Source organism: Heloderma suspectum, chromosome 7 (assembly GCF_057233095.1).
Source record: "Heloderma suspectum isolate Gila_16-S chromosome 7, 16-S_ref, whole genome shotgun sequence".
Classification (NCBI taxonomy): Eukaryota; Metazoa; Chordata; class Lepidosauria; order Squamata; family Helodermatidae; genus Heloderma; species Heloderma suspectum.
This window is the reverse complement of record NC_139464.1, coordinates 59,226,038-59,241,899: the sequence shown is the minus strand read 5'-3', so window position 1 is coordinate 59,241,899 and position 15,862 is coordinate 59,226,038. Positions and strand designations below refer to the sequence as shown.

The 15,862-nt window shown below is 40.2% G+C and overlaps 1 protein-coding gene across 1 annotated transcript in view; it reads left to right on the top strand.

The window, feature by feature from the left end:
• The window catches only part of LRRIQ1 (leucine rich repeats and IQ motif containing 1), a 156,586-nt gene that overhangs the window by 54,396 nt on the left and 86,328 nt on the right, over positions 1-15,862 (top strand). Inside the window, exons 16-17 of the mRNA XM_084811788.1 lie at positions 7,874-8,347; positions 12,084-12,282. Of these exons, the coding sequence (XP_084667914.1) occupies positions 7,874-8,347; positions 12,084-12,282 (673 nt within the window). The remainder of the gene's footprint in view (positions 1-7,873; positions 8,348-12,083; positions 12,283-15,862) is intronic.

The following is a 15,862-nucleotide window of genomic DNA, read 5'->3' as shown; positions in this document are numbered from 1 at the left end:
CCTTCTAATGTCCTAACTCTGTGGTATATTTGTGGTTTAAATATGGAAAACAAAATTCATAGTGGCATATTTTTTAAATGTGGAAAACAACATTAATATAAGAAATCATATAAGAAATCATACGCAACTCCTATTCATATATGCCTAAGCCTATATCTACATTCCATAAATTAAGTGACATGTAGAATGATTCTATGCATATTTACTTGACATAAGCCCCCCACAGTGTACAACGCACTTGCTTGTAGATAAGAGTGCATAGGATTGCAGCCTTAATACAACATTCCTAAATAACAGAACAAAACCAAGCAAGTTTCTTGTCTGTTTGACATCTCACTAAGTTATGAGGCCCTGTAGGTATGACCTCAAGTATGTAAGCTGCCAAAGGTAATCACTGCGAGGTTTCCTAATCCATGTTTCATATACCAGAGCTGCTCAATTAAATTGTCTGTGTTATTTTTACTTTCAAATCCACTGTGCCTACCCATGTTTAAGAATTATGTACTTTTTAAAAAATTAATTACTCTGTTCTAATAAATGTCTGTCAGTTAATCTTTTGACACTTAGTTGTAAGTAGCTATGCTAAAATGCACTTCCGTTTCAGTGTTTTGGCTTTCAACAGGCTCTTGTACAGATGCCTGGAAATAAAAGACACTAATGGAAGTTGAAACCCTTTTAAACAGTCATACTTTAAACAGATGTAAATGACATAAAAGCTTATAAAAGGAAATATAACTGAAGAAATATAAACATTAAAACTCTTTATGGAGTTTAAAAGCCTTTTGCAAACAAGAGTGGTACAATAATGATATTGTGGCATATATCAATGTATATAGAATTATATAATACTACTATAATATTTACTTGTCACAGCTTTTACCTTGCTTGGTATAATATGTATTATCTTTTTTTAAAAAGAAAGAAAATGAGAACAGTTCTCATGTCTGGGAAGCATTCAGCTCAGAAAACTATCGTTTGTCATCTCTCAAGTTGAAAAACACAATATAGTAAACAATACTTAATTTTAAATATGACTGTATCTAACACAGTTATAATAATTTATTAACATCTAATCACATCAAATAATCTTACTTCTTTACATATTCATAAGAGAAGTAATGTTGAAGCATCTCCATATTAAGATTAAATGCTAGAGTACATCATCATTTCAAGTCTTCTTGAATGGTGATACAAATAATTCTTCCTGAAGATAATATTTCATATGGCAAAATTGCCTGAAAGCTATTTCCGTCCCCCAAGAGGCTGTTTCTCTACAGTCATAGAACATTAGAAAAATATTAGGAGTCATTAAAACTGGTCTTATAATTCTAGAGAATCAGCCCCTCAAGCGAAACCAACTATATAACAAACTGTACCACTTGTGTCACTTTTATCATAATGTATTGTGCAATACAATAAGACGTTGAGATGACAAGTGGTCCCCCGATGAGAAAATGCTGATAAATGAAACCATCTACTTTACTGGAGCTCATACTGTCATGTTACGGATTTTTGCAGTTGAAATTGTATCACTTAATATAATGGTGACATTATGAAATATGAAAATATTACTAGAAATAAATATTTCTAAATATTTTTCTGTCATATTGAATTTCACTAGTAAATTACTAAATTTCTTTAGAAACAATGGTATAAATGTTCCTGCCTGATTGTATTGCAGCCACTGCAATACAAATTGATTTCCACCACTTCGCTTAAACTGAGAACCCATGTCTGGCAAATGATGGAATTCTTTCTGTATGACAGACAACTTACCCCTTTCACCATCTCCATTATTAGAAGGCAGAGATGAGTGGAGGAATCCTATCAGTGCTTCCATAGGATAAGGTGTTGCACAAGGGCACTAGAGTAGTGATAGGTGGATCTGTCATATTTGAATTCCACTCAGTTCCCTATTTTCCCAACATTAAATTGATTCTGTCCACTTTCCACTTCAGTCTGTGATTTTTTGTAAAAGCCTTCATGAAATTTCATATGTATTTTCATGCACATTTATTTAAATGTATGCATTTTACCCCTTCATGGATCACTGCCTTGTTGTGGTGAAGGAGCTTGCGTAACTCAGCGAAGCCATAAGCTATGCCGTGCAGGGCCACCCAAGACGGATAGGTCATGGCGGAGAGTTCTGACAAAATGTGGTCCACTGGAGAAGGAAATGGCAACCCACTCCAGTATTCCTGCCAAGAAAACCCCATGGAACGTATCACAAAGCTAAAAGATATGACGCCTGAAGACGAGCCCCTCAGGTCAGAAGGTGTCCAATATACTACTGGGGAAGAGCAGAGGGTATTTCCAAGTAGCGCCAGAAAGAGTAAAGCGGCTGGGCCAAAGCTGAAAGGACACTCAGCTGTGGATGTGTCTGGTGGTGAAAAGAAAATCCGATGCTGTAAAGAACAATATTGTTTAGGAATCTGGAATGTAAGATCAATTAAACAAGTTAAGCTGGAGGTGATCAAACATGAGATGGCAAGATTGAACATCGGCCTCTTGGGAATCAGCGAACTAAAATGGACAAGCATGGGTGAATTTAATTCAGGTGACCATTATATCTACTACTGTGGGCAAGAATCCCTTTGAAGAAATGGAACAGCACTCATAGTCAACAAAAGGGTGGGAAAAGCAGTACTGGGGTACAATCTCAAAAATGACAGAATGATCTCAGTACGAATCCAAGGCAAACCATTCAGCATCACAGTAATTCAAGTCTATGCCCCAACCACTGTCCTTTTCATCATAGGGGATTGGAATGCCAAAGTAGGAAGTCAAGAAATCACCGGGATAACAGGCAAGTATGGCCTTGGTGTACAAAATGAAGCAGGACAATGGCTCATAGAGTTTTGCCAAGAGAACATGCTGATCATAGCAAACACTCTTTTCCAACAGCACAAGAGGCAACTCTACACATGGACATCACCAGATGGTCAATATCAAAACCAGATTGATTATGTCCTTTGCAGCCAAAGATGGAGAAGCTGTATACAGTCAGTAAAAACGAGACCTGGAGCTGACTGTGGCTCAGATCATGAGCTGCTTCTTGCAAAATTTCGGCTTAAGTTGAACGTAGGGAAAACCACTAAACCATTCAGGTATGACCTAAATCATATCCCTTATGAATATACAGTGGAGGTGAGGAATAGATTTCAGGGATTAGACCTGATAGACAGAGTGCCTGAGGAACTATGGACAGAGGTCCGTAACATTGTTCAGGAGGCAGCAACGAAATCCATCCCAAAGAAAAAGAAATGCAAGAAAGCCAAGTGGCTGTCTGATGAGGCTTTACAAGTAGCTGAGGAAAGAAGGGAAGCGAAAAGCAAGGGAGAAAGGGGAAGATATATCCAACTGAATGCAGAGTTCCAGAGAATAGCAAGGAGAGACAAGAACGCCTTCTTAAATGAACAATGCAAATTGAGGAAAACAATAAAATGGGAAAGACTAGAGATCTCTTCAAGAAAATCGGAGATCTCAAGGGAACGTTTTGTGCAAAGACGGGCATGATAAAGGACAAAGAAGGCAGGGACCTAACAGAAGCGGATGAGATTAAGAAGAGGTGGAAAGAATAACAGAAGAACTATACAGGAAAGATCTGAATGTCCCTGATAGCCATGATAGTGCGGTCACTGAACTTGAGCCGGACATCCTAGAGAGTGAAGTCAAGTGGGCCTTAGGAAGCATTACCAACAACAAAGCTAGCGGAGATGACGGTATTATAGCTGAGCTATTTAAAATCCTAAAAGATGATGCTGTTAAAGTGCTGCACTCAATATGCCAACAAATTTGGAACACTCAACAGTGGCCACAAGACTGGAAAAGGTCAGTTTACATTCCAATTCCAAAGAAGGGCAACACCAAAGTGTGTTCAAACTACTGCACAATTGCGCTCATTTCACATGCCAGCAAGGTTATGCTCAAAATCCTACAAGCTAGGCTTCAGCAGCATGTGAACCGAGAACTACTGGAAGTACAAGCGGGGATTCGAAGAGGCAGAGGAACTAGAGATCAAATCGCCAACATTCGCTAGATCATGGAGAAAGCAAGAGAATTCCAGAAAAAAAGTCTATTTCTGCTTCATTGACTAAATGCTAAAGCCTTTGATTGTGTGGATCACAACAAACTGTGGCCAGTTCTTAAAGAGATGGGAGTACCAGACCACCTTAACTGTCTCCTGAGAAACCTGTACGAGGGTTAAGAAGCAACAGTAAGAATCAGACATGGAACAACCGATTGGTTCAAAATTGGGAAAGGAGTACGACAAGGCTGCATATTGTCACCCTGCTTATTTAACTTATATGCAGAGTACATCATGAGAAACGCGGGGCTGGATGAATCACAGGTCAGAATTAAGATTGCAGGGAGAATTATCAACAACCTCAGATACGCAGACGATACCACCCTAATGGCAGAAAGCGAAGAGGATCTAAAGAGTCTCTTTTTGAGGATGAAAGTGGAGAGTGCAAAAGCTGGTTTGAAACTCAACATTAAAAAAACTCAGATCATGGCATCTGGCCCCATCACTTCCTGGCATATGGAAGGGGAAGAAATGGAAGCAGTTACATATTTTATTTTCTTGGGCTCCAAGATCACCGCAGACGGTGACTGTAGCCATGAAATTAAAAGACGCTTGCTCCTTGGGAGGAAAGCTATGGCAAACTTAGACAGTATAGTAAGAAGCAGAGAATCACTTTGCCGACAAAGTTTCACATAATCAAAGCTATGGTTTTCCTAGTAGTAACGTATGGCTGTGAGAGCTATACTATGAGGAAGGCTAAGCGCCGAAGAATGGATGTTTTTGAACTGTGGTGCTGGAGAAGATTCTTACGAGTCCCCTGGACTGCAAGGTGGTCAAATTAGTCAATCCTACAGGAAATCAACCCTGACTGCTCATTGGAAGGACAGATGCTGAAGCTGAAGCTCAAATATTTTGGCCACCTAATGTGAAGAGAAAACTCCCTGGAAAAGACCCTGATGCTGGGAAAGATTGAAGGCAAAAGGAGAAGGGGACAGTAGAGGATGAGATGGCTAGATAGCATCACCGATGCAATGAATATGGACTTGAGCACACTCCGGGAGAGAGCAGAGGACAGGAAGGCCTGGCGTGCTATGGTCCATGGGGTCACGAAGAGTCGGACACAACTTAACGATTGAACAACAAATGCATTTTAATTCACTTTTCCACATCTATGAATTTTTGTAGCGTTTTTAAAATTATACATTTTCAAGTGATTTCCTCTAATCTAATGCCATTTCGTGCACGCTTTCCCCTATTGTATGCATTTTTTTGTGCATATTCCCCTATTATACACATTTTTGTGCACACCTTTCCTTACTATATGCATTTTTGTGTGCATTTTTTTAAAAAATTTGGAACTGCACTGCATAATATTGCTGTTATCACTGGTTTCCTATTTGTGTATAGGTTTAGAAAGTGTGAATAAGTTCACAACAAATTTCTCACCCATCCCTAAGTCAGAGTGGAACTTTCCTGTTTGTGGAACTTGTGCCCTAAATCCAGAGCAGTGCTAAGTACTGGAAAGCATCATTGATAGCTGGTTGCTATAGCAGCATTTGGGGTTGGGATCCAATCCTGGTTCAAGGTCAGTGGCAGCTGTTCTACCCTTGCTCAGAAAGAGTAACCTTTAAAACCAGTTCCATGCACTCCAAGGACATATGAACGGTCATTAAAATGCATCTAAGTTTATTAAAAAGTATTACTGCTTTGCATTGTTGGACTTGAACAAAACAATAATACAACACACCAGATAAAGGTACCTTTTGGCTATTTTCCAGGGAATATTCTTTTGAATATTCTATACAATCATATCCTATTTCATGTATTCCAAAGAATAATCTTGTCCAATACATTTTTACAGTTTGGTTCTTTTCTTTCATGGGCAGAGCAATCTTGTGGCCACTAGACAGTGTCTGGACAGCCATAGGATTTTTCAGTTTCTGGGAATTGAGCTTGGAGCCAGGGCTCTGAGCTTGGTTCCCAAAAATCACGCTCCCTGCCCCCTCCCTCACCACCTCATAGATGGCACAGTTCTTCCTCATCTTCGCACTCATAACCACATAGCGAAGCAGGTGAAAAGGGGGCATTCCCGGGGGCCAGGCAGAGAGGAGACTGCAGAAGCGTCATTATGACACTTCCTATGTGCCATCCAGCTTCCCCTCATCCTGCTCCAATGTTCCCAGCTAGGCAATCAAAATCAGCTGTCTGGCTGCAAATGCAGGGTGTCCAGAGCATGGAGGAGAGGATCCCCTTCATGCTGTGCCCACCCTGCATTGGATAGTCAGCTGTCTCTGAGTTCAGAGGCAGCTGACTACCCCAATAGGATTATGCCCTAAAATTCAGAATGTGACTATCAAGTATGTGTACATTCATTTTCTTACTTTCATCCTTTCCTACCCTTGCATCTCATCCCAAATGTTATTGTCTCCCACATAGTCTCTTTCAGATTATAAATTCTTTAGAAGCAGGGACCTGTCTATATATTCTTTATTATTCTTATTTCTTATGAAATTTTATAAAGCACCATATACACTGATAGTTTTGTATAAATAAATATTCTGAATTTGGTTAATGCTTGATCTTTTTTAAATAAATAAATAAATCCCCACTCTGTATTCTCCTGCCTTCAGAAGTGAGATGGCTGGGCGTGAAAGACATAGCTTTATCAGTTGTGACACCAGCTTTATGGAATTATCTCCCAAGAGAGGCCCAACTATCCTAATCTGTGCTCACCTTTGGCAGACACTGAAAAAGTTAGCTTTGCATGAGAGCCTTTTACTGTGGTTGCATAAATTAAAGGTTGGGTCAGCACTTATTCATATTTCAAGTAGACCCACTGGGGGAAAGCTGATGGTGCCAACAGAGTAGATCTAGTTAGTAGAATATATTCCCCCTCCCTCCTAGACCCTTTGGAGCAGATCTGGGGTTAGGGGGGAGGCGAAGAAAAGTCCCATTGCACAGATGGAAGTTCACTTGTGTGATGTCGGATTCTATCCATTCAAATCAATGGGACCTAAGCGAATAATAACTAACTTACATTCAACTGATTTCAGTCAGAATTCTCCACGTATGACTAAGCCTGGATTCAAGCCGTGATGATGATGATGATGATGATGATGATGATGACGTTGCTGCTTTTAGAGGGTTTCTTCCTTACATTTTTATGTACTTCATACATGTGATTTTTATGGGAGGTTTGCACTGAAGGAAGAAACTCTGCTCCTATGAAAATGTTTTGCATGCCATCATCAGTCACATGCATGCCACAACTTGTGGCAACATGACTTTAAGGTCAGTATCCAATGGTGTCATTCCACAAACTCAAATAGCACTAGCGGAGCTCTGCCGAAACTTTCCATTACACAACCGGTTGTGCATTACACTTGAGCAACTGGTTGCACAACAGGTTGCGCAACCATAATGTGCAACTGATTGCAGAATGGATTGCACAAGTGTAATGCACAACAGGTTGCACAAGCATACTGCACAACCATTTGTACAACTGCACTTGCTCTAATGTAACTTTAGTTGGATTCTCCTCTTGTGCATTGTTGCAACCTAGTTTCCACTAACGTGCCATTTGCGCTAATGGAATGACACAGTTGGATACTGCTGTGTGTCATCATGGACCAAAAAGCAGAGGTGATTTTGCAAATGGTTCTATCATTTTAGCTTGTGGTTCAGCAATATTTTGGTTTACAGTAGATATGCAGAATGGAAGTGTAGTTTATATGTTATGACTATATATGTTTTTCTGAAGTTATTTTTTTCTAATAATATAATATTTATAGAATGACAATTTATTAATCTGAATTTGCTAGATATTTTTCAATGTTCTCTCCCCAGAGATGAATTCTCTGTGGAAGCTGCACAGCTGCAGTGTTGGTATTTTAAGAAGTTGATGAAGCTTAGTAGTGAGCACCGCTATGCACATGAGTATGGAGTTCTAAACACTACTAAAGGAGAGGAACCAGAAAAACAGACATATGATTTGAACCAAGAAGCCATTAACATCATAGAGAAAAATAACTTCTTTATCACTGGTGTAAAAGAAAATAAGCAGGTCTCGTTGAATACGCCTGAAAGATGGATTACTTCTGGCCACACTCAGACTATGTCTGTTAACTCCTTCATGGCTGTGCCTGGAATGGGAAAGAATCAAGAATACGGGCAAAAGAAGACTATTCAGTGTTCCCTTAACCACGATGAACAAAGCAAAAATAACAACGTATTAATCAGTCCTAAGAGAAACAAATTCAGCAAGAAAATCATGGCAAGTAATGGAGGAAATTACCTTCAACATTTTGACAGTTTGCAAAAGTAAGATCCAAAGGTCAAACCACTTTATTATGGAAACATAACCATATCACTATGTACTCTTATTACAGGCAGGGGTATCACTGGATTAATCATAATCCTAAAACTGTTAGACTACATGTAAGATGTATTTATTTATTCTCCCCTCAATTCAAGATTGATAGGTAACAAAATTCCATTTTCTTTACTATCTAATAAATGCTTAGGAAGGAGTGTAACACCTATTTTAACAACACAAACCATGATCTAGAAGCAGTGGCCCTGAAGTAGGGTATCACTTCAGAGTCCTTGCTCCTAGATTGGAAACAGCCATTTAACCTTGCTGTATTCTGTGCAAATGCCATTGTACAAAGCTGTTGCAAAGCCCAAAGCTGGTTAAGCACAGCACATGATGTGTGTCAATGCTAAGCATGGCTCACTTAAATGCTGTTCTAAAAATTGTGGAGATACTATGGAGCTAGTTGCATATACACAAACAATGTTCCTGCAATAAAATAGTAAGCTGATTCAGAATTATCTCACCCAGCTTGCAGAATAATAGTATGGACTTGCTCTGTAACTATGTTGGTGTGTGATTTTCTTTGTCATACATCAGACAACAGATATAGATATAGATGGATGGATGGATGGATGGATGGATGGATGGATGGATGGATGATATAGGATCAGAGTGCCTGTAAACCAAAAGCCTGAACTTAGTGTCCTTTTCAGAATCATGTTTAACTATCTCTTTACTTTAGCCCCAGTGTGTGGCTTCCTCTTCTGATAATCAGTTCACCTGAAATTAACCTCCTTCCAACTTATTCTGTCCCACATTACCTTTATGACTGTCAAGTGTTAGTTACTTTTTTATCTGATAACATTTTCAAACTGAAATATAACATAAGTATAGTAAAACAAAATAAACACCCTACAGACATATGACCTAGCCAACAAATTCCAGCTCCCCAAATATTTCATTATATGGAAAACAAATCCAAATACTGACTTAATACATTCAACCAATTGTCAGACAATCTCACAGCTTGTGAATTGACCAAAATAAAATCTGCCCAGTTTACAAACCACTGGAATTTGATTGAGGCTAGGGAGAGGCAGCATAAGGCCTATGGTTGTACTGAACCTTACCAAGGGCTTTTTCCCAGCCTACACAGATCTGTGTTACCACTGTATGGCAACTCAGCTATAAGTCAGTTGTAAATAAATGAATGAATGAATGGTGGGAACCTTGGTGGATCCAGTACAGCCAACGTACCTTTTGTAGGGTAAAATGACACACCCATTTACTTTAAAACATCACATTTTGTGGTTGTTATCAGGTAGAGAGCCTGTCTTGTTATTTGGACCACATGATGAGTAGAGCATTATCATGTCCCACAGCCACTTGAAAATCTGGAGAGGGGGATGCAAGGGAATACATGGGTCACCCTGTGGTTGGATGCTATAGACAAATGGCTAAACATGCAATTCGATCTGCAAAGGATGAAGTTTTAAACTGGGCATGACAAGCTAAGTATTTGTGTGGCTTTTCCTATAGTGGATTATCCATTTTTGAGCCAATTTGATAATGGCTTGTTCTTAATGCTGCAAAACAAAGCACACTTACTAGGGAGTAAGTCCAACTGAACATAGTGGCATGAGTTTGTGGAGGTTAGATATGTTGATTTCTTTGCACTTGGTGCAATGATGGCCTTTAATCACTTGTACTTAAATGTTTAAGTGGATCACTTGTACTTAAATGGATCACTTGTACTTAAATATTTTCATGAACTTTTACTGGCTTAACCATCACCATTGGAACAGGAAAACTACAAAAGCTCTATAGAATGTTTTTCCAGTATTTTGTATCTTGCATTTGGTGCATTTGATGTTTTGTCCAAAGCATATTTCACAGATATATATATATTCTTAGGTTATACTGTAGCATGAATAACCTTCATAGGTGATCTGTGTATGGTAAACTTCTGCTGATGCCATGAATCCTGCCAATTTTTATAAAAAGGAGTTATTTTTGAGCAGATTTAAGTAGTGTAACATAATAAGAGTACTGTAGTGTACCGCAGTTAGTCATTCTTCTCCCTCTCAGCCTGAAGGGCTTTGCTTGTCTCCATGACTGCCTTCTTTGTTGCTTTTCTGGTAACTCCTTGTGCCATTATGGTGAGCTATGTGGTCTCATTGTGTCCATACTCTCCACAGGTTTGCTAATACAAAAGTACAGTACTTAAGCTAGTGAAGTTGTGTTCCTAGACAAAGAGACAGAATTGTTTTTGCCATCTCATTGGTCACGTTTATATTCTGCGACTTAACAGAGCCACAGAAGAACAATAATAGAGCTCTTCTTTGCTCTGGTATCACAATAGTACCAGATCATGTGGACTTGACAAACCCAAAGCTCCACACATGATACGGTATTCTAAATATACTGTCCACAATCCCCTGCCCTGGCCTGCCCTGAAATCCTGTGTGATTAATTCTGTGTTGTGTGTGTGTGTGTGTGTGTGTGTGAGAGAGAAAGAGAGAGAGAGAGAGAGAGAGAAACACAATATAATAGAATGGAGTTTCATGTGCAAAATCAGACATAATGCCCACCATTCAGACAGGCACATGTCCAAGGGGGCTAGATGTGCCTATGTCTGGAAACAGTTTGAAAAATGCAATGCACAAGAGAAGCAGCCATTGCCGTGAAATAAGCCTCTTTTGCATCTGTAAATCTGCTCATAATCAAAAGGTTACAATAGCAGTCTATGGGCAGGATCCAATGGGGTGCTTACAAGATTCCTTTCCATCCCTGCCAATTCCTTTCCACCTGCACTGATTCCTTTTCACCCCACCGATTCCCTTCCTCAAGCGGTGGGTCCCGCCAATTCCATTGTGCAAGCAGGACCCTCCCCTTACACCAGGAAGAGTTGGCGCTTCCTAGGGGTAGCCCTGAAATGAGTGAAAATGCTAGTTTCTGGAAGGAGGCAGGTTGGCAGTGCTCCCTTATGCGAATTCGACTGACCTTCCTCCTTTCAGAAATGAGCATTTCTGCTCATTTTGGGTTGCCCCAGAAGTGGTAAATAGCTGGTGTGCAAGCAGTGGGGGCTGCCTGTGCAATGGAATTGGCGGGGCATAAGAGAATCGGCGGGGCCGTAAGTGCCTTGTTGGATTCTGCCCTACGTCTACTTAATAAATAATTTTCATTCATGATATCTGACATCACATAAACTTCCAATCTCATTTTCATGAACTATCTGGAAACATTGCAAAACAATTGTGGATAATTATGTCTTATAAGAATTATAAGACTGAACAATTAATCAAAATTATACAGTATTAAACAAAATACCTTATGAGCAATCCAGTCACTCTGGTTCATCCTCCCCTGTTGATGCTATAGTTCTACATGAAGTAACCCTCTACCACCAACCCCTCCCCATTTAGCAGCCTTCCCCTGCTTGGAAAGCTGTGCTCACAACAGGGAATCCATAGGGGGAGAAACTGGATTGAGCCCCAAATCTACTAATGTCTTTCTTTCACATTACCCTCTTCAACTTTTATTTTTTTCTCATTTTGTCCCCATTTCCCTAAATCAATGTAAGATAATGATCTGTAGTTCACTGCTTTATCCATCTTAGATTCTATGTAGCATGTAAATGGTGTCCAAGTACATAACAAAAATCCAGAGAGTAACCATGTATAGTTATTGGCACAAATTACAATTCCTAAGTGTAATATGCTATTTTTATGATATTTATAGCTTGGCAGCCACAGTTATCCAATCATTCTGGAAAAGCTATAGAGTTCGTAAAGAGATCAGTTTATTTACAAGACTACATCTGGCAGCAACTGTTATCCAGTCTTTTTGGCGGAGCTACCGGGTCAGAAAAAAAATAGTTGGCTACCGCAAAGATGGTGATCATTTCATAGACATGCATAAAGCTGCTACTATACTTCAGGTCAGTCTACAATCCTTGATCATGCATGCCCTCTCACATCCACTTTGGACAGACAGGTAGATTGAGAAAACAAGGCATATGGATGGGGCAGTATTCACCAGAAGTGGAATGCATAGAAACTGAAAAATAAAATGTAATTTACAGTGTGTGTCAGCATGGCCCAGGCATGCACATTCTGCTACCAGTGGCTCAAATAGTGGACCAGTATAGCCCAAGTCTCTCTTTCGGATGCCTCCTGGTGGTTCTCCATAGGGGCCAACCAGATACTAAGGCCAAACATCATGTAGAGGCACACAAAAACAAGGAAGAGTCTTATGACGCCTTAAAGATTATTTTGTTAGTCTTCAAGGAGCCACAGGTGTCCATCTTGTTTATTTTGTAACAGACTAAAATGGCTGCTTTAGTAATTGCTACACAGAAATGTAGATATGCACACATGGCAACTTACTATGCTGGCACGCTCTCCCGTTTTGTGACTGCAAATCAACTTGACCATCTTTCCTCCATAGACACTCCATCAGTCACTCACGCATCCGTTCATTATCATATGAATTTATTGTCTGGATTTTTACTGTTTTATAAAAATGGTTCTGAGAGATAATAGCCTGAAGTAGCAGGTTATAAATCCTCTGAAATAAATAAAATGTTGCTTATTGTCTTAGAAAAGAATTGTTGGAGAAACAACACATAGGGACAAACTACATATGACCTGGGAGATATGTGGTCACATTACCTGTGGGTTGTTTGTCTTTTTTAAACTTAAGAGCAGCCCTTCCCCCACCCCCCGGATTGGATTCGAAGAGCAGTGCCTGGGACAGGAAGAATTTATTTATTTATTTATTTCTATACCGCCCAACAGCCGAATCTTTCTCACACACACACACACACACACACACACACTATTTCCCTGATGGAATTCCCCTTCTCTCCAGCCTGCTATTAGTTCCGGTGGAGAAAAGTCAGTAACCATATTATGCCCTCATGGATCACTGCCTTGTTGTGGCGAAGGGGTTTGTATAACTCAGTGAAGCCATAAGCTATGCCATGCAGGGCCACCCAAGATGGACAGGTCATGGCGGAGAGTTCTGACAAAATGTGGTCCACTGGAGAAGGAAATGGCAACCCACCCCAGTATTCCTGCCAAGAAAACCCCATGGAACATATCACAAGGCTAAAAGATATGACGCCAGAAGACGAGCCCCTCAGGTCAGAAGGTGTCCAATATACTACTGGGGAAGAGCAGAAGGAATTTCCAAGTAGCGCCAGAAAGAGTGAAGCAGCTGGGCCAAAGCCGAAAGGACACTCAGCTGTGGATGTGTCTGGTGGTGAAAAGAAAATCCGATGCTGTAAAGAACAATATTGTTTAGGAACCTGAAATGTGAGATCAATGAATCAAGGTAAGCTGGAGGTGGTCAAACATGAGATGGCGAGATTGAACATCGACATCTTGGGAATCAGTGAACTAAAATGGACAAGCATGGGCAAATTTAATTCAGGTGACCATCATATCTACTACTGTGGGCAAAAATCCCTTCAAAGAAATGGAGTAGCACTCATAGTTAATAAAAGGGTGGAAAAAGCAGTACTGGGGTACAATCTCAAAAACGATAGAATGATCTCAGTACGAATCCAAGGCAAACCATTCAGCATCACAGTAATTCAAGTCTATGCCCCAACCACTGATGCCGAAGAAGCTGAGGTTGATTGGTTCTATGAAGAACTACACCTTCTAGAACTAACACCAAAAAAAGATGTCCTTTTCATCATAGGGGATTGGAATGCTAAAGTAGGAAGTCAAGAAATCACCAAGATAACAGGCAAGCATGGCTTTGGTGTACAAAATGAATCAGGACAAAGGCTAATAGAGTTTTGCCAAGAGAACAAGCTGATCATGGCAAACACTCTTTTCCAACAGCACAAGAGGCGATTCTACACATGGACATCACCAGATGGTCAATATGGAAATCAGATTGATTATGTACTTTGCAGCCAACAGTCAGTAAAAACAAGACCTGGAGCAGACTGTGGCTCAGATCATGAGCTTCTTGTTGCAAAATTTTGGCTTAAATTGAAGAACATAGGGAAAACCACTAAACCATTCAGGTATGACCTAAATCATATCCCTTATGAATATACAGTGGAGGTGACAAATAGATTTACGGGATTAGACCTGATAGAGTGCCTGAGGAACTATGGACAGAGGTCTGTAACATTGTTCAGGAGGCAGCAACTAAATCCATTCCAAAGAAAAAGAAATGCAAGAAAGCCAAGTGGCTGTCTGATGAGGCTTTACAAGTAGCTGAGGAAAGAAGGGAAGCGAAAAGCAAGGGAGAAAGGGGAAGATATACCCAACTGAATGCAGAGTTCCAGAGAATAGCAAGGAGAGACAAGAATGCCTTCTTAAATGAACAATGCAAAGAAATTGAGGAAAACAATAGAATGGGAAAGACTAGAGATCTTTTCAAGAAAATTGGAGATCTCAAGGGAACGTTTTGTGCAAAGACGGGCGTGATAAAAGACAAAGAAGGCAGGGACCTAACAGAAGCAGATGAGATGAAGAAGAGGTGGAAAGAATACACAGAAGAACTATACAGGAAAGATCTTAATGTCCCTGATAGCCATGATAGTGCAGTCATTGAACTTGAGCCGGACATCCTAGAGAGTGAAGTCAAGTGGGCCTTAGGAAGCATTAGTAACAACAAAGTAGCGGAGATGACAGTATTCCAGCTGAGCTATTTAAAATCCTAAAAGATGATGCTGTTAAAGTGCTGCACTCAATATGCCAACAAATTTGGAACACTCAACAGTGGCCACAAGACTGGAAAAGGTCAGTTTACATTCCAATCCCAAAGAAGGGCAATGCCAAAGAGTGTCCTACCTCTCAACTACCGCACAATTGTGCTCATTTCACATGCCAGACAGGTGATGCTCAAAATCCTACAAGCTAGGCTTCAGCAGTATGTGAACCGAGAACTACCAGAAATACAAGCTGGGTTCCAAAGAGGCAGAGGAACTAGAGATCAAATCGCCAACATTCGCTAGATCATGGAGAAAGCAAGAGAATTCCAGAAAAACGTCTATTTCTGCTTCATTGACTACGCTAAAGCCTTTGATTGTGTGGATCACAACAAACTCTGGCAAATTCTTAAAGAGGTGGGAGTACCGAACCACCTTACCTGTCTCCTGAGAAACCTGTATGAGGGTCAAGAAGCAACAGTAAGAACCAGACATGGAACAACCGATTGGTTCAAAATTGGGAAAGGAGTATGACAAGGCTGTATATTGTCGCCCTGCTTATTTAACTTATATGTAGAGTACATCATGAGAAACTCCAGGTTGGATGAATCACAGGTCAGAATTAAGATTGCTGGGAGAATTATCAACAACCTCAGATACGCAGACGATACCACCCTAATGGCAGGAAGCGAAGTTGATCTAAAGAGCCTGTTGTTGAGGGTGAAAGTGGAGAGTGCAAAAGTTGGTTTGAAACTCAACATTAAAAAAACTCAGATAATGGCATCTGGCCCCATCACTTCCTGGCATATGGAAGGGGAAGAAATGGAAGCAGTGACATATTTTA